The sequence below is a fragment of the Gopherus evgoodei genome, chromosome 7, assembly GCF_007399415.2.
Source record: "Gopherus evgoodei ecotype Sinaloan lineage chromosome 7, rGopEvg1_v1.p, whole genome shotgun sequence".
NCBI classification, from domain to species: domain Eukaryota; kingdom Metazoa; phylum Chordata; order Testudines; family Testudinidae; genus Gopherus; species Gopherus evgoodei.
Genome location: NC_044328.1, coordinates 54,255,168 through 54,280,302, shown reverse-complemented (window position 1 = coordinate 54,280,302; position 25,135 = coordinate 54,255,168). Strand labels below are relative to the sequence as shown.

The following is a 25,135-nucleotide window of genomic DNA, read 5'->3' as shown; positions in this document are numbered from 1 at the left end:
ACTGCAGAATTGTGAAATATTTTAACACTTTTCTTTTACGACAAAAAAAGACCTTTTAAAAACCAGACTGGGTTATAGAGTCTAACTACTCTAATATGAGTTGCACATATAAATGTAGAATGAAAATGGTCTAAAGTTAAACAAAATACACAAAGCCTTTCTTATTTTAATAAAAATAATCACCTCAAACCCTGGAAATAAAGGTATTATGTAGGAGTTGTGAATGAGAATAGAACAATCCAAATATTTATTCATAGCAGATAATGTTTTTACAGACTTAGGGTGGTGAATTTCTACTAAATAAATGGGGACAAGTAAGTGACTGTTTTAAATTGATAGGTATGATGCATGTTGCAGAATTCACTTTAAAAAATACACGTGTAAATGAAGGGAATTATGCCAGTCAAAAATAAACAGGCAATGCTGTGTCTTAAAACTAAAGTGTCCAGTGTGCTCTAATAAAGAGTGGAAAAATAATCACTTCCACTAAAAAGTAACGATATACAGAAACTAGTTTAAGTCTTTCTTTTCCCACAGAGAATATGAAACAGCTGTCAAAATGACATCCAGATTTGGAAAGACATACAGCAGGAAAGGGGGAAATGGCAACTCAAAATTTGATGAAGTTTTTTCTAACAAACGGACCACCCTTAGCACAAAATGGGGAGAGACCACATTTATGGCCAAATTAGGACAGAAGAGGCCCAACATCAAACCAGATATTTCAGAAATTCCTAAAAAACCCAAAATTGAAGAGGAGGTAACAGAAGATCCATTTGGATTTGATAGTGATGAAGAATCTCTGCCAGTGTCTTCAAAGAATGTGTCGCAGGCTAAAAGCTGCTCTCAGCTGGAACCCATTGAAGCCGCTCAGTCTGAGGACTTCATTTCTCTACTTGAAGCTAATAGCAGAATTAATCAGCCAATCAGCGGAGACAACATTGTGTCCAGCAAGAGCATATCTTTTGACAATATTGTTCATGGTTTAAAAGAAGAGAGCACAAACAGAAATGTAGAGGATGGGGAGAGCAAGAGCAGCAGAGCTAAACTCTTAACAGGTAAATTTTATATTAAACAGTCTAATAGTATTATTTAAACAGTTAAGCATACTGTGATTTTTAGTAATCTGTGTACAACTGTTTTTTAAATTGCTGCTTTGCCTCAGGTTTGGTTAAATGTTGTAATCAAACGTAGGACCAAATAATCTTGCATATTGAGTGCAAAAACTGTGGATACAGAGACACATACTATATTTTATTTATCAAGTGTAAATGGAAAAAAGCAGACTCCTGGCTTTACAGTAATAATTTGGTTAAGGGACCAGCTACCACTCTGTAAAACAGTGATGGGCAACCTGCGGCATGCAGGTTGCCCACCACTGCTCTACAAAGACTAACGTTGTAAGCAGTGGGGTTGATTTTTCCTTCACTATGCATGTATACTTCCACATATTCCCTACCCTCAAGTACGGTCAGTGGTTACATGGTTTCTTGCATATGTGATATTATGAAGACCCAGTAATTCAAGGGATTGGTAATAGTCTGTTTTTTATGTAGCTGGTTCAAATCTAGTGAAGACAGGTAGTGAGTGATAAGATTAACATCTGTCCTGGCTATTGACTTGCGTGAAATGAGTGAATGCACTGAACATCCTCCTGCATAGATGCATACATCACAAAAACCTTCATAACTGGCATATTAGTTTCAATGCAAATCAAATAATTAAAGAGACATGTAGATTTGAAGTTCCCTCCTCTGACTTCTAGCTCTTTTCAGTTCAGTGTTGAGGCACTATAGAGGATCTGGTACTGTTCTCGGCTACACTTCTTTTTGGACAAATACACTTAGTTCTTTGGACCACTGTTGATAAGCACTGTATTCACTTCTTTAAAAGGTTTTTAAAATGATCTTTGATCTCTTTTCCGTTTACTTTAGAGTTTTGTTGTAAATAGCTGATATCAAAACTACTAAAACTGCAACTTTCTTTTTACCTGTTCAAGTTTTGGACAATGGTGGTTCTTAAAATGTAGTGGGCCATACTAGACCAAAGCCTGTCAAGATGACACCTTGCAGCCTTGCTGTATTGTCTTTGCTTAGAATATCACATTAAATTTCTGTAAAAAATTGAATCTCAGTATGTAGCTAACTGACCAGAAAAATAAGTGGACCCTAGTCTGTTTGCTGTGCATTAGACCAAAATGGTATTTAATGGCTTAAGATGAGCATAGTAGGAGTTTGCAAGTAAGGCAGTAGTATTAATGGAGAGAGAGAAAATTAATTAAAGGATGGACTTACAATACAAGTTCATTAATGTAGGGAAAAATCCACTTGTTAGCGTAATGTTGAAAACATGAGCTGTGGATAAACAACTGTGAAAATTTTAAATTTATCTTGTTTTTATTGGCTATTAACTTAATTACAACAAACAGTGCGAGCCCAATCACATCAATTAATTATGTAAATGAGCTAACCCCCTTCAACATTTTGTATATTTAGAAATCTAAGTTAATAGAGTATGCTCCTTCACACAATATCTTATCATGGAGATATTAAATAAGTTGTAGGAAACCAAGACAGTAGAAGCAGTTTGATTTTTCGGGGTAGTGTTTATTTTGCCCAGTTACAGCAAATGAAACTGAGGGCTTGTCTACATCAGAAAGTTGCAGCGCTGGTGAGGGAGTTACAGCGCTGCAACTTTGAGAGTGTCCACATCTGCAGGGCATCACCAGCGCTGCAACTCCCTCTTTGCAGCGCTGGCCGTACTCCCGTTTTGTCTCGGGTGTAGAGGATCCAGCGCTGGTGATCCAGCGCTGGTAATGCAATGTAGACACTCACCAGCGCTTTTCTTGACCTCCGTGGAAGGAGGAAGCCTCTGGTAATCAAGCTGGTTTCCTTTCCCGGTTTGCCCTCTCGGTCCCGGAGCCAGCCAGCAAACCGCAGGGAAGGAGACCTGCTTGCTCGGGGTTCCGGGACCGAGAGAGCAAACCGGGAAAGGAAACCAGCTTCGCCGCGGTTTGCTCTCTCGGTCCCGGAACCCCGAGCAAGCAGGTCTCCTTCCCCGCGGTTTGCTGGCTGGCTCCGGGACCGAGAGAGCAAACCGCGGCGTTCCCGGTTTGCTCTCTCGGTCCCGGAACCCCGAGCAAGCAGGTCTCCTTCCCTGCGGTTTGCTGGCTGGCTCCGGGACCGAGAGAGCAAACCGCGGCGAAGCTGGTTTCCTTTCCCGGTTTGCTCTCGCGTTCCCGGAGCCAGCCAGCAAACCGCGGGGAAGGAGACCTGCTTGCTCGGGGTTCCGGGACCGAGAGAGCAAACCGGGAACGCCGCGGTTTGCTCTCTCGGTCCCGGAGCCAGCCAGCAAACCGCGGGGAAGGAGACCTGCTTGCTCGGGGTTCCGGGACCGAGAGAGCAAACCGGGAACGCCGCGGTTTGCTCTCTCAGTCCCGGAGCCAGCCAGCAAACCGCGGGGAAGGAGACCTGCTTGCTCGGGGTTCCGGGACCGAGAGAGCAAACCGGGAAAGGAAACCAGCTTCGCCGCGGTTTGCTCTCTCGGTCCCGGAACCCCGAGCAAGCAGGTCTCCTTCCCCGCGGTTTGCTGGCTGGCTCCGGGACCGAGAGAGCAAACCGCGGCGAAGCTGGTTTCCTTTCCCGGTTTGCTCTCGCGTTCCCGGAGCCAGCCAGCAAACCGCGGGGAAGGAGACCTGCTTGCTCGGGGTTCCGGGACCGAGAGAGCAAACCGGGAACGCCGCGGTTTGCTCTCTCGGTCCCGGAGCCAGCCAGCAAACCGCGGGGAAGGAGACCTGCTTGCTCGGGGTTCCGGGACCGAGAGAGCAAACCGGGAACGCCGCGGTTTGCTCTCTCGGTCCCGGAGCCAGCCAGCAAACCGCGGGGAAGGAGACCTGCTTGCTCGGGGTTCCGGGACCGAGAGAGCAAACCGGGAAAGGAAACCAGCTTCGCCGCGGTTTGCTCTCTCGGTCCCGGAACCCCGAGCAAGCAGGTCTCCTTCCCTGCGGTTTGCTGGCTGGCTCCGGGACCGAGAGAGCAAACCGCGGCGAAGCTGGTTTCCTTTCCCGGTTTGCTCTCTCGGTCCCGGAACCCCCCTTGAAGCCGCCCAACAGCGCTGCAGTGTGGCCACATCTAACACCACTTGCAGCGCTGGTTGCTGTAAGTGTGGCCACTCTGCAGCGCTGGCCCTATACAGCTGTACTAATACAGCTGTAACAACCAGCGCTGCAAAATTTTAGATGTAGACATGGCCTGAGATAGTTGAGCAGCCATTATGTTTGTATCAACGTTTATCCAAAACAAAGAGAGTGCAGTGTGAAAACATCAACCAGAGCATTGAGCCAGTGGGCAGGTGAGAGTGCCGGCAGCTAGTGTAAATATAACTTCTTCAGAGACTTTCTTGTTGCACTGATTACTACTGAAGTAAATCTTGAAATGTAAGGCTACTTTTCAAACCCAGAGAGTTCATTTTATTCATCTTGAGACACTGAAGCAAAGAAACTTGCTTTACCACTGGTGACTAACCTATGATCACATTTGAGACCTCCTCTTAATATGCAATAAGGGTGTTTTTCAATCACGTTAGGTGTTTGGGCAATAAATGGAAATCCCTCTTAATGCTTTTTAAGGTTCGGCTAGACTAGGATTTAAAAGTGTAATGTTAGCATGTGCAAGCATCACCTCTTTAAATTTTAGTCTAGATGACCTAAAATGCAGGCTAACATATTTGAAACCGTGTTATAATGTCTAATGTAAAACAGTCAGCTAACATAGCTTCAGATGTTACCCTTTCTTAATGAATGTTGAGTACTTCAAACATATTTGACTTGATTGAGCTAACACACTAGATTTTGCTTGCTCTAAAGTCTGCTCACAAATTGGTTGCAATGTAACTCATTTTTGACTTGAGTTATGACTTCAGTGACCTTCAAATTAAAAGGTTTTTGAGGGCAACTAATATGGTAAATCCCCTTGTTATGATCGATTGATGTAAGGATGGGATAACTTAATTCTGCTTGAGGAATATTCATTAAGAGTTCAGTATGCTGAAATATAATAGAGGGATTGTAAGAGAAGACTCATAGGCAAAAGTTATTATGTAATAGGTATAAGTTTGTCAAAATATACTTACGCTGGAGAAAATTAGCTGAGGGGAAGCTATAAGTAGGGATTTAGTTTTTAAGTGACCTGATATAAAACACTAATCTGTACTAAGAAAAAAACAGCTGATCAGTGATAGTCAAAAGGTAAACCCATACTGGGATCAGATAAAATCCCACAGAGCAGTTCTTATCTGGGTTCCTGACATACTTTATAGAATAACAATTAATCACCACCTTCTGTGATTGCCCATAAAATGTACATGTATGCAGAGTATTAATAACTTTTCATACTTGTCATTCTTGCAGAATCTTTTGGCACTTGTTTTCAAAAATCTTGAAATGACCATTTTTATTAAAGGTTGTAAATGAAGGTCATTAATATGTCCTCTTATATGTTGAAATTCATTAGATTTTCAGATGAGATAAAAATGAGATTCTGATCGTTCGTCGTCATTAAAGATTTTGTAGCACAACATTGCACAAGAGGATGGGGAGTATTTTTTAGTATATGTATATTGGGTAAATTCCAATTTGGGTAACTAAATTATATCTTTCTTAAATATTCCTAGGTGTTGAAACAAATGAAGTATTACTTTCTGCCTTAAATTGTTGTGTGATGTTTGGTAACTTTGCATTTCACACTAGTGATGGCTGCATTTCACTAGTGGTTGAAGAGATTCTTTTATAGTAAGAGTGACAGCTATGACAATATCCTGAGCAAACTTTAAGGAACTTAAGGACCCTATCCATAAGGAATATCTTACCAAATTCACTGGTCCATTATGGTCATAGGATTTGAAAATTGGTAAATTTCACCTTTTCAGAAGTTTAAATCTCTGAAATTTCATGGTGTTGTAATTGCAAGGGTCCTGACCCAAAAGGGGATTTGGGAGGGGGTTGTTTGCAAACCTGTTTTAGGGGAGTGTCAAGGCTGAATCCCTAGTCTGGTACTTCGAGTGCAGAGGTTGGGGGCCCGCAAGGATTTTAAAAATTAATACTTGCCACTCCAGGCTTGTATTACACTCTAAAGGTTACAGCTTTTCTCTGACCTTGGCTTGGTAAACGCTGCCACCACCCAAATGCAAAAAAAAATCAACCCCTTGACCCTAGGAAGGAGCACTTGGGAATCCCTTCTTGTAGGGTACCCTAAAGCCCTTTCACCCCCCTTTTGAAGAAGAGCTGAGAAAGAAAACAAAGGAAATTAGCTGTCGCCACCAGCTAATTAAACAACATATGCCCAAACCTTTTAGGGACACACAAATCCAGTCCTGTTCTTTTAAAAAAGGTAAAACTTATTAAAACAAAAAGGAAATATATTTGGAGCTTAGGCTTTTTGCTAGATCTTAAAAGAAACAGTTACAAAAATTAAGCATCAAGATAGCTCTTGAGATTCAGCTTAAAGGTTACAAGCAAAACAAAAAGCATCTGGGGTTAGCACAGAGGAGTCCATTAGCCATAAGAAATAACCAGAAATAACTCTAATAGCATCTTTCTAAACATTTCTGATCTACTTACACATCTGGAGTTTCAGATAAGTAGGGTTGAGGTATGATTGATGTTTGGTTGGTTGATTTTTTTTTTATTTTATTTTTGTTTTGGGCACACCTGGTTTTAAAGCTGCTTACAGCTTGGCTGCTCTGTGTCTTTGCTCTTTCCTGGAGAACCACAACACAAAGGGAAGGTTTTCCCCCCCATTTTAAAAAGTTCTAGCCCTCCCATTGTCTCTTTGGTTCAGGTGCCCACTCCTTTCCTTTCACCTGGGGAACTTTGTGAACCCTTTACAGGTAAAGTGAATAGAGAACAGCCACCAAGAGGGACTTTATCGCTAACTGGCTGTTTGGGTGTCCATAAAAGGGAGCTTCTCCCCCCCCCTCGCCCTTCATTTATCACAGGGGGTTATGGGATTGCCACACTCACTTCTGTGCTGCCTTCAGAGCTTTCTGCAGCCACAGGAGGTTCATGGAGGTGGGTCTGATCTCCAACCTCATTCCCTGCAATAGCAACTGTGCAGGAGATGGACAAGTCCTGACCCTCTCTAGCCAGAGCTAGGAGCCCCCTATGCTCATAGGAACACTGGGAGTTTGGACCCACATCCACAAGCCTCCTCCAGTTGCAGGAACCTCTGGGGCTGCTGCCTACTCCTAGAGTGTCCTGCAGCAGCGGGAGGCACCCAGAGGTGGGTCTAGTCCATCCCCTGCACAGCTGCTCTGGAGGGGGACAAGTCTTGTCCCTCCCCAGCCAGAGCTAGGAGACCCCTTGACTGGGGCATTCCTAGGAACAAGGGGACATCAGATATCACAGGGAAGGGTTTATTTCATGTTCCGTGACTCATTTTTCACAGCTGTGCAGTTGGTAGGGCCCTACTCATGGAATTAAACTTGATTCAGTAAGATTTAATTTAAGTATTGAGGAAATTAATAGTATTGAAAATGAAAATGTTTGTGATATATTGTGGGATTGTACCAACTTCTTTAAGGCTATGTCTACACTGTGCTTGCATCAGTAAAACTTTTTTTTTCAGTCATGTGAAAAAACACACTCCTGACAGACAAAAGTTTTACTGAGGAAAAGCGCTGGTCTGGAGAAAGCTTTGTTGGTAGGAGACGCTCTTCTGCTGACAAAGTTTACACTCCTTGTTGGGGGTGGATTTATTTTGTCGGCATGAGAGTGCTCTCTCCTGCTGACACAGTGGCTATACTGTGTAGACACAGAGGCACAGCTGCTATAGTGGCACAGCTATGCTGCTTTGAGGTGTATCATGTAGACATGACCTAAGAGGAAGGCAGGATAAATCCATATTAGAAACTTTTTGAGATAATAAATGTGAAGTAGATTTCTTAGGAAATAGTTGAAGGGTGAGGAGAATACAAATGACCCACCTCAGGTCCATTCTTTTTGAAGCTGCCCTTTGAGCAGAAACACATTATCTGGCTATTTACCTTTCATGGTTTCTTCAAAAAGCGAAACTGGATAAATGAATAACTCTTACTCATGCTTGTCCTTGTTCAGAGAAAAGGGTGTGATGAATTGAAACCACATGAAAATGTGTGGATAGGGTTTGGAGATCTGCTTGTGCCAGAGTGACATTTTGTAGTTGAGGTGATCTCTGGTAAGCTTGTTAGCATGCGTGTAGATTCTTATAATTTTAAAGAGATTTTCTGTATTGCTTTTCCTTTTAAGAATAAAATATGCTTGCTAAGAAAGAAGTGTCTGGTAACTTATGACTGGGTAATTACACTGTGTACTGTCTCTCTAAGGAGAGAAGTAAAGCAGGCCTGCTTTTGGGAATAACACTGAAGCTAGGGAACTGTTCAGACTAGAAATACCCCACTCAGAATGGAGAGAAATGTGGGTTTCCACCCAAGAGAGGTGACGGGGGGTAGCTGGAAACTTAGAAGGGATGCCATTGCTGAACCATAGAGGGGGATACAGATGCAGTTGCTCTGGACTGAGAGAGTAAGTACTTCAGTTTATAAAGGCTTTTTTGGAGCACTGTCATATGTCCTCTTCTTTAGTTACCCACTTCTGTAATGAGATCTTGCTATTTTGATAACTCGGCATATAACAGAGCCATTTCTTAAGGGATTCTATTAAGTGTTTTTGAGTATGTCCTTTGCAAAATATTGTGGCCAGCCAGCTTCCATTTTAAGTTCTGTTAAAGTAAATTACTTTTATGTAGTTGTAACCTGAGTAAGATGCACTTCAAAATGCAAACTGTATTTGTGCAAACTAATCAAGAGATGAATTTTTAAAATATGATAGGACAATGTCTCTAGAATTTCTGCCTTACATTTGTCTCTGCAGTATGTAATATAAATACTGAAGAGATCTTTATGTTAACTTAGAAATAGTCGTTTGTTTGTTTGTTTGTTTGTTTGTTTGTTTGTTTGTTTGTTTGTTTGTTTGTTTGTTTGTTTGTTTGTTTGTTTGTTTGTTTGTTTGTTTGTTTGTTTGTTTGTTTGTTTGTTTGTTTGTTTGTTTGTTTGTTTGTTTGTTTGTTTGTTTGTTTGTTTGTTTGTTTGTTTGTTTGTTTGTTTGTTTGTTTGTTTGTTTGTTTGTTTGTTGTTTGTTTGTTTGTTTGTTTGTTTGTTTGTTTGTTTGTTTGTTTGTTTGTTTGTTTGTTTGTTTGTTTGTTTGTTTGTTTGTTTGTTTGTTTGTTTGTTTGTTTGTTTGTTTGTTTTGAAAATATTTCGAGTGAACTATTTTAATAGAACTTAGACCTAGACTAGGTCTATCTGGTCTTTCAAAGCTAATAGGTTTAAAATCTTCCAAATTATAAAAATAGAAAAATAAGATGAAAATAGTAGTGTTTTCAGAATCCACAGAAATATAGTAATACATACCTCCTCTACCTATCTTGCAATATTTATCTATTGTAGCTTCTGGAGTTGTTGAAATTGAAGCTGTTGTCCAGGCAGTGTCTTTTGATTGAGTTAGTATGCATATTCTTGAAATGTATAATTTTGTGTAATTTTCCATAAATTGCATTCATTATAAGGTGCTCTGTAATGGGTTCCAGTTCTGTAAATATTTCCACTCTGGGTTGTGTAAGAAAGTATTTTGTTGGTTCTACCTGGGATATTCAACAATGAGCAAGTTGCTAAGAAATCTTAAATTTCTGGACAGTTATTTTTAACATCCTCACTTATCACTCAGAGCTCATGCAGTCCTGCCTAGTGGTTCATTGCCTGCTTCTCTGCACTTCCTATGCCAGGGGTGGGCAAACTTTTTGGCCTGAGGGCCACATCTGGGAATAGAAATTGTATGGTGGGCCATGAATGTTCACAAAATTTGGGTTGGGGTGCAGGAAGGGGTGTGGGTTCCCGGGTGAGGCCAGAAATGAGTTCAGGGTGCAGGAGGGGAGTGTGGTGTGTGTGTGTGAGGAGGGGGGCCTTTGGGATGGGGCTGTGGAGGGGGAGTTTGGGATGTAGGAGGGTGCTCTGGGTTGGGACCATTTTATTCAGAACTAAGTGGTTAGATTTGTAGTAGAATCCACATTCTCATCTGGGATTTTCTTTTTTAATCCCCTCCTCCTCCACTTGTTTTGTGTTGATTTCCTCTTTTAATCTGTTGTCTCCTCCACACCACTTTGTTTCTCCACTAGCAGCCCAAGTTCAGGCTATGATAGTCCTTATAGCCCTTATAAAAATGAAACTGACTAGTGCTCAATTTCACTCTGATGCTTCTATGATCAGTTTGTAGGTTTTTCTTTCAAAAGTGTTCTGAGAATGGGGTAACACCAATACTCAATTTTAAACACCTGTTTTTAAAATTTAGTGTTTAAATTTGTTTGCTAGATTGATGTTTATTTTTTAATAAATGGGCATAATTTGGGCAAGTATTCTGTACAACATATCCTGTAAACTCCTTTATCAATTATGGTTGCTTTGTTCAGTGGCTTAAATATTGTATGCTAAATGTTGCAGAAAAGATTCTTAAGCAAGTTGCTGTTACTCCCCTGTTCAGAGCTCATCTAAGTTTCTTTTTCTACTGGTATTGAGACTCTTCCTTTTTCAAAGCCCGTATTGTAAGACAGTTCATTTTAAGTTTTGGAAGGCCAAATATTTGACTGCTTCCTAGCTGCTTTTATGTTTAATAATCATAAAATTGTAGAACTGGAAGGGACCTCTAGATGTCATCTAGTCCAGTCCCCTACGCTCCTGCTATGAGTGAAAAGTATTATCTAGACCATCCCTGAGAGGTGTTTGTCTAACTTGCTCTTAAAAATCTCCAGTGATGTAGATTCCACAACCTCCCTAGGCAATTTATTCCAGTGCTTAACCACTCTGACAAAGTTTTTTTTTTTTTTTTTTTTTTTCCTAACGTCCAAACTGCACTTGTTGCAATTTAAGCTCGTTACTTTTTGTCCTATCCTCAGAGGTTAAGGAGAACAATTTTTCACCCTCCTCCTTGTAACAACATTTTGTGTACTTGAAAACTATTATCATGTCCCCTCAGTCTTTTTTTCTCCAGACTAAACAAACCCCATTTTTGCTATCTTCCCTCAGAGATCATATTTTCTAGACCTTTAACCATTTTTATTGCTCTTCTTTGGACTCTTTCCAATTTGTCCACATCTTTCCTGAAATGTTGCACCCAGAACTGCACTCCAGCTGAGGCCTTATCAGAGCTGAGTGGAAGAATTACTTCTCATGTCTTGCTTACAACATGCTTGCTAATACATCCCAGAATGATGTTTGCGACAGTGTTACTGTTGACTCATATTTAGCTTGTAATCCACTATGACCCCCAGATCCCTTTCTGCACTACTCCTTCCTGGGCAGTCTCTTCTCATTTTGTATGTGTGCAACTGATTATTTTTTTCTAATTGGAGTAATTTGCATTTGTCCTTTATTGAATGTCATCCTATTTCCTTGAGACCATTTCTGCAGTTGGTCACATAAGAACAACCATACTGGGTCAGATCAGAGGTCCATCTAGCCCAATGTCCTGTCTTCCAACAGTGGCCAATGCCAGGTGCCCCAGAGGGAATGAACAGAACAGGTGGTCAAGTGATCCAGTCTCAGCTTCTGGCAAACAGAGGCTAGGGACACCATCCTTAACTATCTTGGCTAATAGCTATGTTTGTTAATTTTATTTGGTGACACCTAGTTCTTGTGTTATGAGGAGTAAATAACACTTCCTTATTTACTTTCTCCACAAGTCATGTTTTATAGACCTCTATCATATTCCCCCCCTTAGTCGTCTCTTTTCCAAGATGAAAAGTCCCTATTTTATTAATCTCTCATAAAGAAGCTGATCCATACCTTTAATAGTTTTTGTTTCCCGTTTCTGAACCTTTTCCATTTCCAGAATATCTTTTTTTAGTTTTATCCAGATAATTTTGAATTTTAATCCTAGCCTCCAAAGCACTTGCAACCCCTCCCCATCCACAGACTTCATAAATGTACACTCTATGCCATTATCTAAATCATTGATGAAGATATTGAACAGAAATGGACCCAGAACTGATCCTTGCGGGACCCTACTCAATATGCCCTTCCAGCTTGACTGTGAACCACTGATGATTACTCTCTGGGAATGGTTTTCCATCCAGTTATGTACCTCCCTTATGATAGGTCCATCTGGGTTGTATTTCCCTAGCTTGTTTATGAGAAGGTCATGCGAGACAGCATAAAAAACCTTACTTAAGTCAAGATATACCACGTCGCCCATGTCACCTCCCTCCATCTACAAGGCTTGTTACCCTGTTAAAGAAAGCTGTTAGATTGGTTTTACACAATTTCTTGATAAATCCATGCTGGCTGTTATTTCTCACCTTATTCTCTTCTAGCTGTTTGCAAATTGATTGTTTAATTATTTGCTCCATTATCTATCCAAGTTAAGATGAGTGGTCTGAAATTACCCAGGTTGTCCTTATTTCCCTTTTTATAGATGGACACTGCTTGCCCTTTTCCAGACCTCTGGAATCTCTCCATTCTTCAACTTTTTGAAGATAATCGCTAATGGTTCAGATATCTCCTCAGTCAGCTGTTTGAGTATTCTAGGATATGTTTCATCAGGCCCTGGTGATTGAAGACATCTAACTTGTCTAAGTAATTTTTAATTTGTTCTTTCCATATTTTCTTTTTTGATCCTACCTCACTGGCATTCAGTATTTTAGATGTCTAGTTGCTACCAGCCTTTTTGGTGAAAACCTGAAATAGAAGTCATTTAGCACTTCTGCCATTTCCACATTTTCTGCTGTTTGTTTTCTTCGCCTTCCCCATTTATTAATGGGCCTACCCTGTCCTTGATATTCCTCTTGCTTCTAATGTATTTGTAGAATGTTTTGTTGCACTTCATATCTCTAGCTAGTTTAATCTTGTTTTGTGCCTGGGCGTTTCTAATTTTCTCTACATAGGTGTGTTAGAAGTTCTGGCTTTGTTTTCAAAACAATTAAACAGTGCTTCTAGGAAAAAAAATTAATTCCATTAGCTGTACCTTACAGTAACAGACGAGTAGACGCACAGTAGAAGAAAAACAGCTTGGCAAAGAAATCATTTCAGCTTCAGGTTGTCAGGATTTTATCAACTATATTAAAAAAGTGTTCTAAAATTTAGACTTCATTAGTTTGTGTGGCTATTGGGGGCCAGCTTTAAGTTGTTTTAAAAAAAAAATACAAGGAAAAAAATTCCGAAGTACAGAAGGATGGGGGATATGATTCCACAGTGCTGAACAGATAGTGGTTAGAATCACTCTACTTGTAAGTAGAACAACTAGAATTTTTCCTTTGACGTATGAATGTTCCTTATGTCATGTGATTACGATAGCAGCCCTAGTGTCTTGACAAGATGGCTTGCGTTACATAAATACATTAAAAAATGGCTGGTTTGTTGGAATGTCCCAGCTTCTCAGACTGTTCCCTTGACATTTTGCCTTTTGTTTTCCTCACAAGAAGAGTCAGCTGGCTTCCTGGATCTTCTTCCTATTGCTGTTCTAGAATACAGCCGGGGTCCTTCTAACATTCAGAACAGCAGTAAGGACTAATGTATCTGGCCGTACTAGATTTTCCATTGGAGGTGGTTGTGGGACAAAGTTTAACTGGAGCCCCTAAACCAGGGGTTGGCAAACTTTTTGGGCTGTGGGTCCCATTGGGGTTCTGATAGTGTAGTGTATTAAATTGCTCCCCGTAGGAGTGTACTACTTACGGCTGCCAGTCCTGGCCCTCTGAGCGGCATGGTAAGGGGGCAGGGAGTGGGGGGGTTGGATAAGGGGTAGAGAGTCCCAGGGGGCAGAACACCAGGACTGGCAGCCTTAAGTAGTACTTTGTAAGTAGCACATTCCTATGGGGAGCAATTTTAATATACTATATCTAGGTGGGGAGGGCTGTGCCGCCCCCAACAGCCTGGCCCCTGCCTCCTTTCACTTACTGCCCGCCTCAGAACCCCTGACCCATCCAACCCCCTGCTCCTTGTCCCCTAATTGCCGTCCCCACCAGTCCCTGTCCTGACTGCCCTGACCCCTATCCACACACCTACCTGCCTCACAGGTCCACTGGGACTCCCATGCCTGTCCAACTCCTCCCTACTCCCTGTCCCTGGACTGCCCCCTGGGACCTCTTATCCAATCCCCCTGCCCCCTTACCATGCTGCTCAGAGCACCAGTCCTGGTACTCTGTAAGTAGCACATTCCTACAGGGAACAATTTAATACACTACACCCAGGAGCTCTTGCAGCCTTGCTGCCTGGCAAGAGCTCGCAGCTCCGCCACCCAGAGCACTGACAGCCATGGCGAGCTGAAGCTGTGGGGGAGGGACTCAGGTTTCTGTGCATCTGCTGCTCTTGCCACTCTTCCAGGTACCTCCCACGAAGCTCCCATTGGCCGCGGTTCCCTGTTCCCAGCCAATGGGAGCTGTGGTGGGTGGTGCCTGGAAGGAGGCAAAGGAGGAGCCCTCTGCCTCCTTCCTCCTCCCCCTGCCCCCCCCGGACCGAAGGGGCGTCCTGCCAGCCGCTTCAGAGAGCAGCGTGGGGCTTGCAGCGCCACAGGGGGCAGTCCCACGGTTAGGCAGAGGGGCGGGAGGGCATGGGGAGCTGAGACCCCTGTTCTAATCTAAGTCATGCAGGAGCTCTGTGGCTTAGGAAGTGGTTGGTCTTGCAAGATGTATATTTTGCAATAATGCAAAAATTGATTAGTTATTTTCACTTTGGTGTATTTTTAGTCAGTAAAAGTTATTGGTTTATTTCATAGTTAATATTACTATGTAGCTTCCTTAGAATTCAGTGTAGCTCTGTTGTATAAACCGGAATTGGGCACCTTTATGTGTAATATGGAGTTAATGTGCCACATGGCTAAGCAGCAGTTCTGCAGAAAAGGACCTGGGGATTACAGTGGATGAGAAGCTAGATATGAGTCAGCAGTGTGCCCTTGTTGCCAAGAATGCTAATGGCATATTGGGCTGCATTAGTAGGAGCATAGCCAGCAGATCAAGGGAAGTGATTATTCCCCTCTGTTTGGCACTGGTGAGGCCACATCTGGAGTATTGCGTCCAGTTTTGGCCCCCCCCACTATAGCGAGGATGTGGACAAATTGGAGAGAGTCCAGTGGAGGATGATGAAAATGATCAGGGGGCTGGGGCACATGACTTACAAGGACAGGCTGAGGGAACTGGACTTGTTTAGTCTGCAGAAGAGAAGAATCAGGGGGATTTGGTAGCAGCCTTCAATTACCTGAAGGGGGGATTCCAAAGAGAATGGAACTCAGCTGTTCTCAGTGGTGGCAGATGACAGAACAAGGAGAAATGGTCTCATGTTGTTGTGGGAGAGGTCTAGGTTGGATTTTAGGCCCAGCTTGATCCAGTCTTGGCTGGGATGATTTAGTTGGTGTTGGTTCTGCTTTGAGCAGGGGGGACTAGATGACCTCCTGAGGTCTCTTCCAACCCTAATCTTCTATGATTCTATGTTACCCTGGGCTTTCTTACAGAAAATAAAAAATATTGTTAGGGCCAGTACATTATGTATTTCATATCTGTTATGATGTCCTTAAGGTACAACGTAAGAGATAATAAATGCTGGGAAGATGAATCGGGAAGAGGAAGACAATAGTTTAAACTGAGGTCCTAAAGATCATTTGGTTAGTTAAATGTGTATTTTAATGTTTTGATTTTTTTTAAAAAGAGAAAATACATGTACAGATATATGGGAGTAAAAGTAGAATATTAAGGCATCATAGAAGGGTTTAAGGGAGAATAGGAGGAAGAGAGATAAAGGCATGACAGACAGGGTCACTCAGTGTTGTAGGCATAGGTAAGGGGAAGAGAAACCAGGGGAGTGGCTAGGGATGCGGCATAGAGATCGGTGAGTATTAAGTATGCAGGATCTTGTAAGCAGAGGATAAAGGTCTTGAATTTGAAGTTGGAAAATAACCCAGTGAAGGGATCTGAAGGGGCTGAATGCAACCACTAGTAGGCTAGCTAGGATTCTCTTTGCGGTTCTATGTTGAATGAGTAATTTTTATCTTAATGCATTTGATTTTTTGAGATTTATAGAAATCTTATACTGCCTGTGATAGCTATCTTTGTAAAGTAACTCTACTTACTCATATATTTTCAATTTTAATTGTGTAATGAAAAAAGCTGAATCCAGAGGTTTTCATCATTCCCCTAGTGCCAAGCTAAAAATGTGTTTATACCTCAATAAATAAGAGAAAAATGCAAACTTATCCTATAGTTAAAATTTTGATTTCCCCCCCCATGTAATATTTTTCATTTAATGATGGCATGTAGTATTAATCAAGGATTTGAAAGTTCAGCAGCTAATGGATTCACCAATACTAGCACCCCAGGTTATGCCAGCACCTCAGAAAAATCAATTTCAGGCATGTGGAATGGAAATGAATGTTTATCATGGGCCTGAAACACTGCACAATCAAATTAAGACTATATTATCACCCAACAACCAATTTAAAATCTTTTCTAATAGTCTATTGTTTTTATTTCTGGGAGCTAGAAGAAATGATTGCTTTGAGTTCCAAAATTGGATCTTGAGGAGAATTGCCACATCTATTTGAGGTGCATTTTATACTGTTTGGTTAGCATCATGACTCTCTTTGTGGAAACTTCAATGCTGCCAGTTAAATGGACTTAGGTCCAACTTAATTTGCAGCTTTTCTATTTGGAAGGTTTAACTGGGTTGCTGAGGTTTAGAGTAAGAATGTGAAAGGAGGACTGGAGAGTCTGAAATCAGTTGTATTAAGTCCAGGGACAGGAGATAAAGTAGTTTTTGTTTAGAAAGAAGTAAAGAACGGTATTTCCTCAAATTTCTAAGTACTAAGACTGACAATGTAGTGAGAAGCAGTGTTTAAACCTATTAATTGTCAGAGAGCTCTTTTTGATAGTGGGATTTTCCAAATTCACTCTGAAAGCTGTTCACTCTACTTCAGTTGGACATCATTTTATATTTACATAGCACCTCTTACACCACAGACTGTGTAAGGATATACTGGAATTGGAAGACACAGTGGGGTTGAGGCTTTATTTCATATTGATAAATCTTTCTAAACAGTAAGTTCAGCCTTTTTTAAAAATATAATTCCTTTAGAAGTATGGGTGTTGAACACACACATTTTTACAAGAGGTACATTTTAAAAAGCTCCATGAAGAGTTAAAATTGGATCTTGGTCACTTCAGAATTACCCATAGAACTCTTATATGAAGCAAGACCTGATAGAAATTAAGAACTTCCTTTTGTGAAATAGCAAGCCGTAGCCTTTGCAGAAGTACATTGCCTGTAAATATGAGGGGAATCATTTTATTTTAATGACTAGTTATTTTAAGCTTTTTTATTCATAGCTATGTGGCTATCTTGTAATTAATATTGTAGCTATTATGTTAGTTCAAGTAGGCCATAAGAGTAGTCTTGACCTTTAGAACTAAACTTTTGAAGCTCTCAAGTGTTGTGTATCTATTTCTGCCTCTTTTTTTTACAGGCAGCCTGTCACTTTCTGATATTTACAAGGGCAACAATCAAGCTAAGAGATTGAGTAGCAAACAGAATTCACCAGAGGAATAGTGGCTTGTGTTCTGTCAGTTTACTTTCGCAGGATGTCTAGCTGTGCACTTCCAGCCATGGCTTGGGAGGTGTCAGGGACCTGGATGTAGGTGGTCTATTCTCTTTACAACCAACTATGGTGGGCTCCTCCTCTTCCCTGGGAAAGAAGCAACTGATATCCATAGAGGGAGAAGGAGCTGTTTCACTTACTGTTCCTCTGCATCTCAGAAGGTTGTGTTCATCTTGTACTTATGCCATTTCCTTTCCAGGAGTGAACAGAACATAAGCATCTAATGGAGAGACATGTCCTACTTGAGGATAGGTCTGAACTGGCTTCTTCTCAGTGGGTCTAGTACCCTGATTTTTCTCCTCCCTCCCCCACCTCCTTTTTTGGAAATGTCACAGTGGCCATAGTTTGCACAGCAGAGGATCAGCGATGGTAATGAAGGGCATGGACAGAGATGTAGAACAAGCCCCAGTTCATTCAAGAACCACAGGCAGAAGAATGCCCTGATAACATACCTACACCCTTACCAGAGTTATGTCCTAGTGCAGTGGCTCTCAACCTTTCCAGTCTGTTGCATCCCTTTTAGGAGTCTGATTTGTCTTGCGTACCCTCAGATTTCACCTTACTTTAAAGTACTTGCTTACAAAATCAGGCAAATACAAAAAAGTGTCAGCACACTATTACTGAGAAATTGCTTACTTTCTCATTTTTACCATACAATTATAAAATAATTCAATATTGTATTTACATTTCAGTGTAAACTGTATAGAGCTGTATAAACTATTAAATTTTAGTTTGAAATGATTTCACCAGTTCTTTTTATGTAACCTGGTGTAAAACTAGGCAAATATCTAGATAAGTTGATCGACCTCCTGGAAGACCTCTGCATACACTCAAGGATCCGTGTACCCCTGCTCGAGAACTACTGTCATAGTGGTTCTCCTCTAACCTCCAGGCAAGAGATGAATGTGTCCTTGTAGTAGTGGGACTCTGAAAGTGATGACTGACAGTTTCTGTACCTTCACTTATTTCAATACCTCTTTCCTTTCCTAAGAAAGACATTACCATTCCCTGTGCTCTGGCTTCTGCCTCTAATCTTGGGTATCAGGGAGAGGATAGGGCTTCTCTTTGAAAGAAAGGAGTGCCCTGAAAAGTTGACACCATCATAGGCACTGATCCTTTGAAGGCTGAAGCATTTATGATTAACTCTCTGCATATCTCCTTGAATTCTATAGGATGTAGACCCCTCTCAGCAGATTGCCTTCCAGTATATATTCAGTTATTTATGTTGACTTCAGTAATAAAAGGAAGACTTTACTACTTGCTATGCTGTCACTTGTGCAGAAATACAGGTGCATTGAGTGAATTGGTTTCTTTTCTGGCTCACTACAACATAACTGATAATTTCATTAGTGGGCCATCTGTATAACCACTATGTTTTTGTTTACATCCCATAGAGGGCTATAGGTTTTCACAGTTATTACTTGGAATCTACTTTGATGGCACAGGTAAATGAGAGTGGCATTTATAGAAGGTGATACCAGAAATAAAGCTAGGTTTTGACCGAAGGTTGAGGTAATAGGTCTGGCAGTTCAAGTAGAAAAATCCTTTATTTGTAAACAGTAAACTCAGTGTGAAAACTAAACCCACATATGCAAAATCCATAGTGCAACTCATAACAAATTTTCAGAGTAGAACTTCACTTTAAGTAGTAGTATGTTTCAGACCATAAATAGAGATATTGATCACATTTAAATTCACACAGTTGTAAATGCCACATAGGGTGAACCATGAGCAGGAGCCAATGTTTGTCATAGGACAAATATTTGGAATGTTCATGGAGTGCAAAATACAAATAAACATTTGTTCCTGGTCATAATTTACTCTGTGGTTGAATTTTCAGTTAACTTAATTAGCAAATGAATAACTAGAGTTACAAAACCAAAGCTTTCAAGCCAGACTCAGTGCTGGGGAATTTGACAGCTTTTATAGCTGACAACTCCCAGAATTTGGACAATTTTTTTAAGACTTTGTACATGGCACAAGTCATTGGTTGAGTTGTTTGACTCCTACCACATTAGCTTGGCTATAGTGGGTGTGACAGTCTATACCCCTATGTTCACCCCTTTTACAGGACTCTGATCAATTTTGTACAAAGTATGGCTTGTGAGGTAACATTTGGAAGCTCATAATTTGCTGATCATTATGGTCCTGGTAAAATATGCAGTGTTGCCACGCAAGTAAATGTATAAGATTCCTCTGTATGGTATTACTAAGACATGTTTCAAGTCTGGGGGAGCAGCCACAAATCAGTTCCCCCAGAAACAGAGCTAGTCAACACTTCAGCCAGAGGTCAACAAAATGACACAACCAGGTTAAGCGGCCATTCTTTGGCAGGCAAGAGATGTGGGTGAAAATCTAAATATTGACAAATGACTTGGGGTGTCCGTCAAAACCGACTTTGTCTCTTGAGCTCCAACTGGAGACAATTCTCAAAGAAGAGAGCTATAAGAAGAGAGGAGCAGATGTCCCAAATTCTTTCCTTCGCATGGCATTGATGTAGTCGGTGTCACAAATCTTTAGTACATCTGGTACATAAATAACTTGTATGTCCGTTCATGCTTTGACCACCATTCCAGAGGACCTGGAATACTTTGTAACACTGGCTACAACAGTGCCATGTTCTCACTTTCAGGTGACATAGTAAATACGAAGCAGACAGCATTATCTCCCATAAATGTAAACTAACTTTTTTGTCTTCGCGATTGGCTAAATAAGAAGTAGGACTGACTGGACTTGTAGGCTCTAAAGTTTACATTGTTTTTGAGTGTACGTATGTAATGGAAAAAAAAGCTACATCTGTAAGTTGCACTTACATAATACAGTGCTCTACAGTACTTGTATAAGGTGAATTAAAAAATACTATTTTTTTTGCAGTGCAAATATATATAATAAAATATAAAGTGAGAACTGTACACTTTGTATTCTGTGTTGTAATTGAAATCAATATTTTGCAAATATAGAAAACATCCAAAATATTTAATAACTTTCAACTGGTATTCTATTAACAGTGTGATTAAAATTGATTAATCATGGTTAATTTTTTTAATCGCGATTAATTTTTTTAGTTAATCTCATGAGTTAACTGTGATGGACCATTGTAATCTAAATCTGTGTTCGAATTGAAGTGTTTCGTAAATTCAGTTTGGGATAACTGGATTTGTGCATATCATTTTCTGTTAATAAATTGACTTTGAGTTTGTATTGTCCGTGAGAGAGCTGGGCAATACAAGACACACATTTTATTAAAAGGAAGTGAAGAGGAAATTGAACTTTAGTATTTCATGGTGCAATTGTGATGACAGAAAACAATATTCGTCAACAGAAAGTATAGAAGATGTTTCTTTTTTTTTCCTGTTATTCAGCTACTCTGTGGGAGTTCTGTTAAAACAGAGGGCAAGTTATTTTTAAAAATATAGTGGCGCTATGGTAGAATTACCTGCTGGCTATCGCTTGAGTTCTATATATTCTTTTAAAAAAAAAAACTTCTGTGTTCAGAAATCAGTAACATTAATTGAAATGTATCTGTGTAAACCAGTGGTTGGCAACCTGTGGCCCATGAGGGTAAATAAATACAAATAAAAAATAATCTGCTGGCAGGCCGCTAGACAGTTCGTTTACATTTGCACAACTGCCCGCAACTCCCAGTGGCAGTGGTTCACCGTTCCCAGCCAATGGGAGCTGTGGGAAGTGGCGCGGGCCGCAGGGACGTGCTGGCCACCACTTCCTGCAGCCCCCGTTGGCTGGGAACAGCGGGGGGCCGTGCCTGCGGATGGTCAATGTAAACAAAATGTCTTACGACCCATGTCAGGGTTCCTTCCCCACTCTGAACTCTGGGGTACAGATGTGGGGGACCCGCATGAAAGACCCCCTGAGCTTTTTTTACCAGCTTAGGTTAAAAACTTTCCCAAGGCACAAATTCCACCTTGCCTTGAACAATATGCTTCCACCACCAAGTGATTTCGACAAAGAATCGGGGAAAGGACCACTTGGAGTCCTATTCCCCCAAGCTCTGCACCCCCTTTCCTGGGGAAGGCTTGAGACTAGTATCCTCACCAATTGGTACAGGTGAACACAGACCCAAACCCTTGGATTTTAAGAACAATGAAAAACCAATTGGGTTCTTAAAAGAGAAAATTTAATTAAAGAAAAGATAAGACTCACCTCTGTAAAATCAGGATGGTAAGTATTTACAGAATAACAAAAAATTCAAAAACACAGAGGATTTCCTCTCTAGGCAGAACTTTAAAGTTATAAAAACAGGGATAAACCTCACAAACTAAAACAAAAGATAACCTAACACATTTCTTTGCTATTACGTATTATTTCTGCAATATTAGATGCTTAGCTTAGATATGGCTTAGGGAGATGTATTTTCCCTGCTCCTGGTTCCTTGTTGACTCGGACACAGACAAAAAACCTTCCCCCGCAGATCTGAAAGTATTCTTCTCCCCTTATTGGTTCTTTTGGTCAGGTGCCACCCAGGTTGTCTGAGCTTCTTAACCCTTTACAGGTAAAAGAGGAATTAACCCTTTACAGGGTAAAAAGGGATTTTATACTACCTTTAGCTGTATGTGTATGACAGGCTGTGTGCAAAAGGTTGCCTTCCCTGTCCTAGGGCCTAGCTTTCAGAGGCACTGAGCCTCAGTTAGAACTGCAGGTAGCCTATGAAAATCTAGCCCTGAGTTTTTCAAGTGTAGCATCAAAAAGCTGATGCCCCCCAAATTAGTGATCATCCTTCTGAAAATGAAGGTCTAAACTTTCTCTCTCTGTGATAAATCCTGTGGGACTGAGGAGACAGTTCCAATGACTGGCCTCCACCAGGATGATGGTACTCTAGGAGAGGTGCAAGAAGGGGTAATTGTGCATCTATGAAGACAGCAGGTTTGCCTGTTAGTTCCGTACAGGTCCACTTGGCAGCATTCAGTGCATACCATCAGTCTTCACTGGGCTGCTTGATCTTCCCACTCCCTCTGACTGGCCAGTTCTAGAAAGGCCTAATCAGAACCTTTTGCCTTTACTTAAAGAAAGAAAGAAAGAAACCCTACTCAATGAGACTTGAACCTTGTTTTGTCAGTACTCACCAAGCCTCATTTTGAGCCATTAGCTTCTTGCTGTCTCTTTCTTACCCAGGAAGATCACATTTCTGGTTGCCTTCCCCTCAGCTAGGAGGATTGGTGCGTTAGGGGCATTTAATGCAAATCCTCCTTATGTTACATTCCTTGTGGACAAGGTTTCATTACATATACAGCCCCAAAGTAGTCTGAGTTTCAGCTGAACCAGTGTATCCACTCTACCTCTATTCTTCCCAAAACCTCACACATCCTCAGAAGAAAGGAGGCTTCATTCCCTTGCCGTGGTGGGTGTTAGCCTTTTACCTGCAGAGAATGAAAACAATCTAGAAATCCCATAGAGTATTTGTCGCCATAGCGGAAGGGAGCAGAGGTCAAAGCTATCTTCTCTCAAAATATCAGAGGGGTAGCCGTGTTAGTCTGGATCTGTAAAAGCAGCAAAGAATCTTGTGGCACCTTATAGACTAACAGACGTTTTGGAGCATGAGCTTTCGTGGGTGAATACCCACTTCTTCAGATGCATGTGGTGGAAATATCCAGGGGCAGGTATATATATGCTAGCAAGCAAGCTAGAGATAACGAGGTCAGTTCAATCAGGGAGGATGAGGCCCTGTTCTAGCAGTTGAGGTGTGAATTGTGAATGGCTTGCCAACTACAGAACCAGTTTCTCCTCTCTTGGTTTTCACACCTCAACTGCTAGAACAGGGCCTCATCCTCCCTGATTGAACTGACCTCGTTATCTCTAGCTTGCTTGCTAGCATATATATACCTGCCCCTGGATATTTCCACCACATGCATCTGAAGAAGTGGGTATTCACCCACGAAAGCTCATGCTCCAAAACGTCTGTTAGTCTATAAGGTGCCACAGGATTCTTTGCTGCTTTCTCTCAAAATGGGTCTCAAGCTGTATTTTGCTGTATCGGCTGTCTAATCTTCCCCTCCTCTTGGGGAAAGAGATCATTCCACAAGAGTTCAAGCAACATCTATAGCATCACTTCAAGAGGTGCGCCTACTTGATATTTGTAAGGCAACTACGTGTATCTCAGTCCACACTTTTGCTAGACACTGTATTGATACAGGACTCCTCTGCTGATGCATCTTTTGGAATGGTAGTCCTTTGTTTGGCTTTGCCATATCCAACCATCCAACCTAGCACCCTTTCTCCTATTTGAGTATTGCTTGTCAGTCACTCATAGTGGAATACACATGGAGACTAGCAGTTGAAGAGAAAGCTAGTTACCATATACTAACTGGAGATTTTTTGAGATGTGGTCCCTATCGGTATTTCATTCTTCCCTTCTGCTTTGGGTTTTCTGACTCACGGTGGAGAAGGAACTAGAGAGATGGTCAGTCTACTCCACTCTTTAGTTTGGAGGCATGAGGTGAGCCTGGGCATATGTGTGGACTAATGGACATTGCTTTCAAAATTCTTCAGCTCTGGGTGTATGGCACACATGCATGCTCACAGGGATAGGGACAACATACCTCAAAGAATCTCCATTTGTTTGTAAGTGACTTTCTCTCATATTGTTTTTCATTTTCCTTCTTTATTCCATTATTTCTTTAAAAACAAAATATCTTTTTGCAGAGTACTTTAATTATTCAGCTTTTTCTGCAGTATATGCTCTCTCCTATCTAGAGAACTGTGGAACTATTGTACTACGTATTTATGTGAGTTGAATCCCTAATGCAGTGTATAACTTTAAGGTCAGTGATGCTTTTATACTGTACAGTGGCACAATTTTTCAAGTAAGTTGTAAGTTTTGGCCAGGAGTAGATAGCTGAAACTTACTCTTCTAGGTCTATCTGTATGCGAAAAAGCACTTTTAAAAAATATTTCTTTTTGAGGAGGGGAGTCTTTCACCCAAGCTGTTTGAAAAACTGCAGTGATGCCTTCATTGCTTATCTTCAACTGTATGAGATCAGTTGGATGGTTCAGTGTAATCGAAGCACCCTTTTTGCACCAGGTTGAGTGCTACTTCGTTCTGGGAATAAACTTGCTCAGTTTGAGTATCGAGGCTGACAACTCGGCTCCTCAAACCCTATGAAACTGTTTTGCCTCAAGAGTAAAGTTTACCTGAGATTGAGCTTTCTCAAAGGCCAGTCTGAGACTGTGGAACAAACTCTCACAGGAGTTAAAGGGTATCACGTACTTGTACACCTTCTAAATGTCAAAGTAAATACTCTACCAAATCAAAAGACTACACTGAACAAGCAGTTCTGCCTGGGGGATGCAAGAGAACAACCTAACATGATGGATGTTAGTCACACCGTTTAAGGCAGTTGGATACCGTGGTGGTGGTGGTTGGGTGGTATAAGAACCTACATGGAATAGTGTAGTACATGAAGTATTGGTATTAAAACTGCCATTCATATCTTTTGCCTTTTTCATGTGAGTCTGGGTGCA

The 25,135-nt window shown here is 41.2% G+C and overlaps 1 protein-coding gene across 1 annotated transcript in view; it reads left to right on the top strand.

Moving 5' to 3' along the window:
* WAPL (WAPL cohesin release factor) overlaps positions 1-25,135 on the top strand; it is a 134,510-nt gene that overhangs the window by 5,227 nt on the left and 104,148 nt on the right. Inside the window, exon 2 of the mRNA XM_030568261.1 lies at positions 538-1,058. Coding sequence (XP_030424121.1) covers positions 560-1,058 — 499 coding nt within the window. The 5' untranslated portion in view covers positions 538-559. The remainder of the gene's footprint in view (positions 1-537; positions 1,059-25,135) is intronic.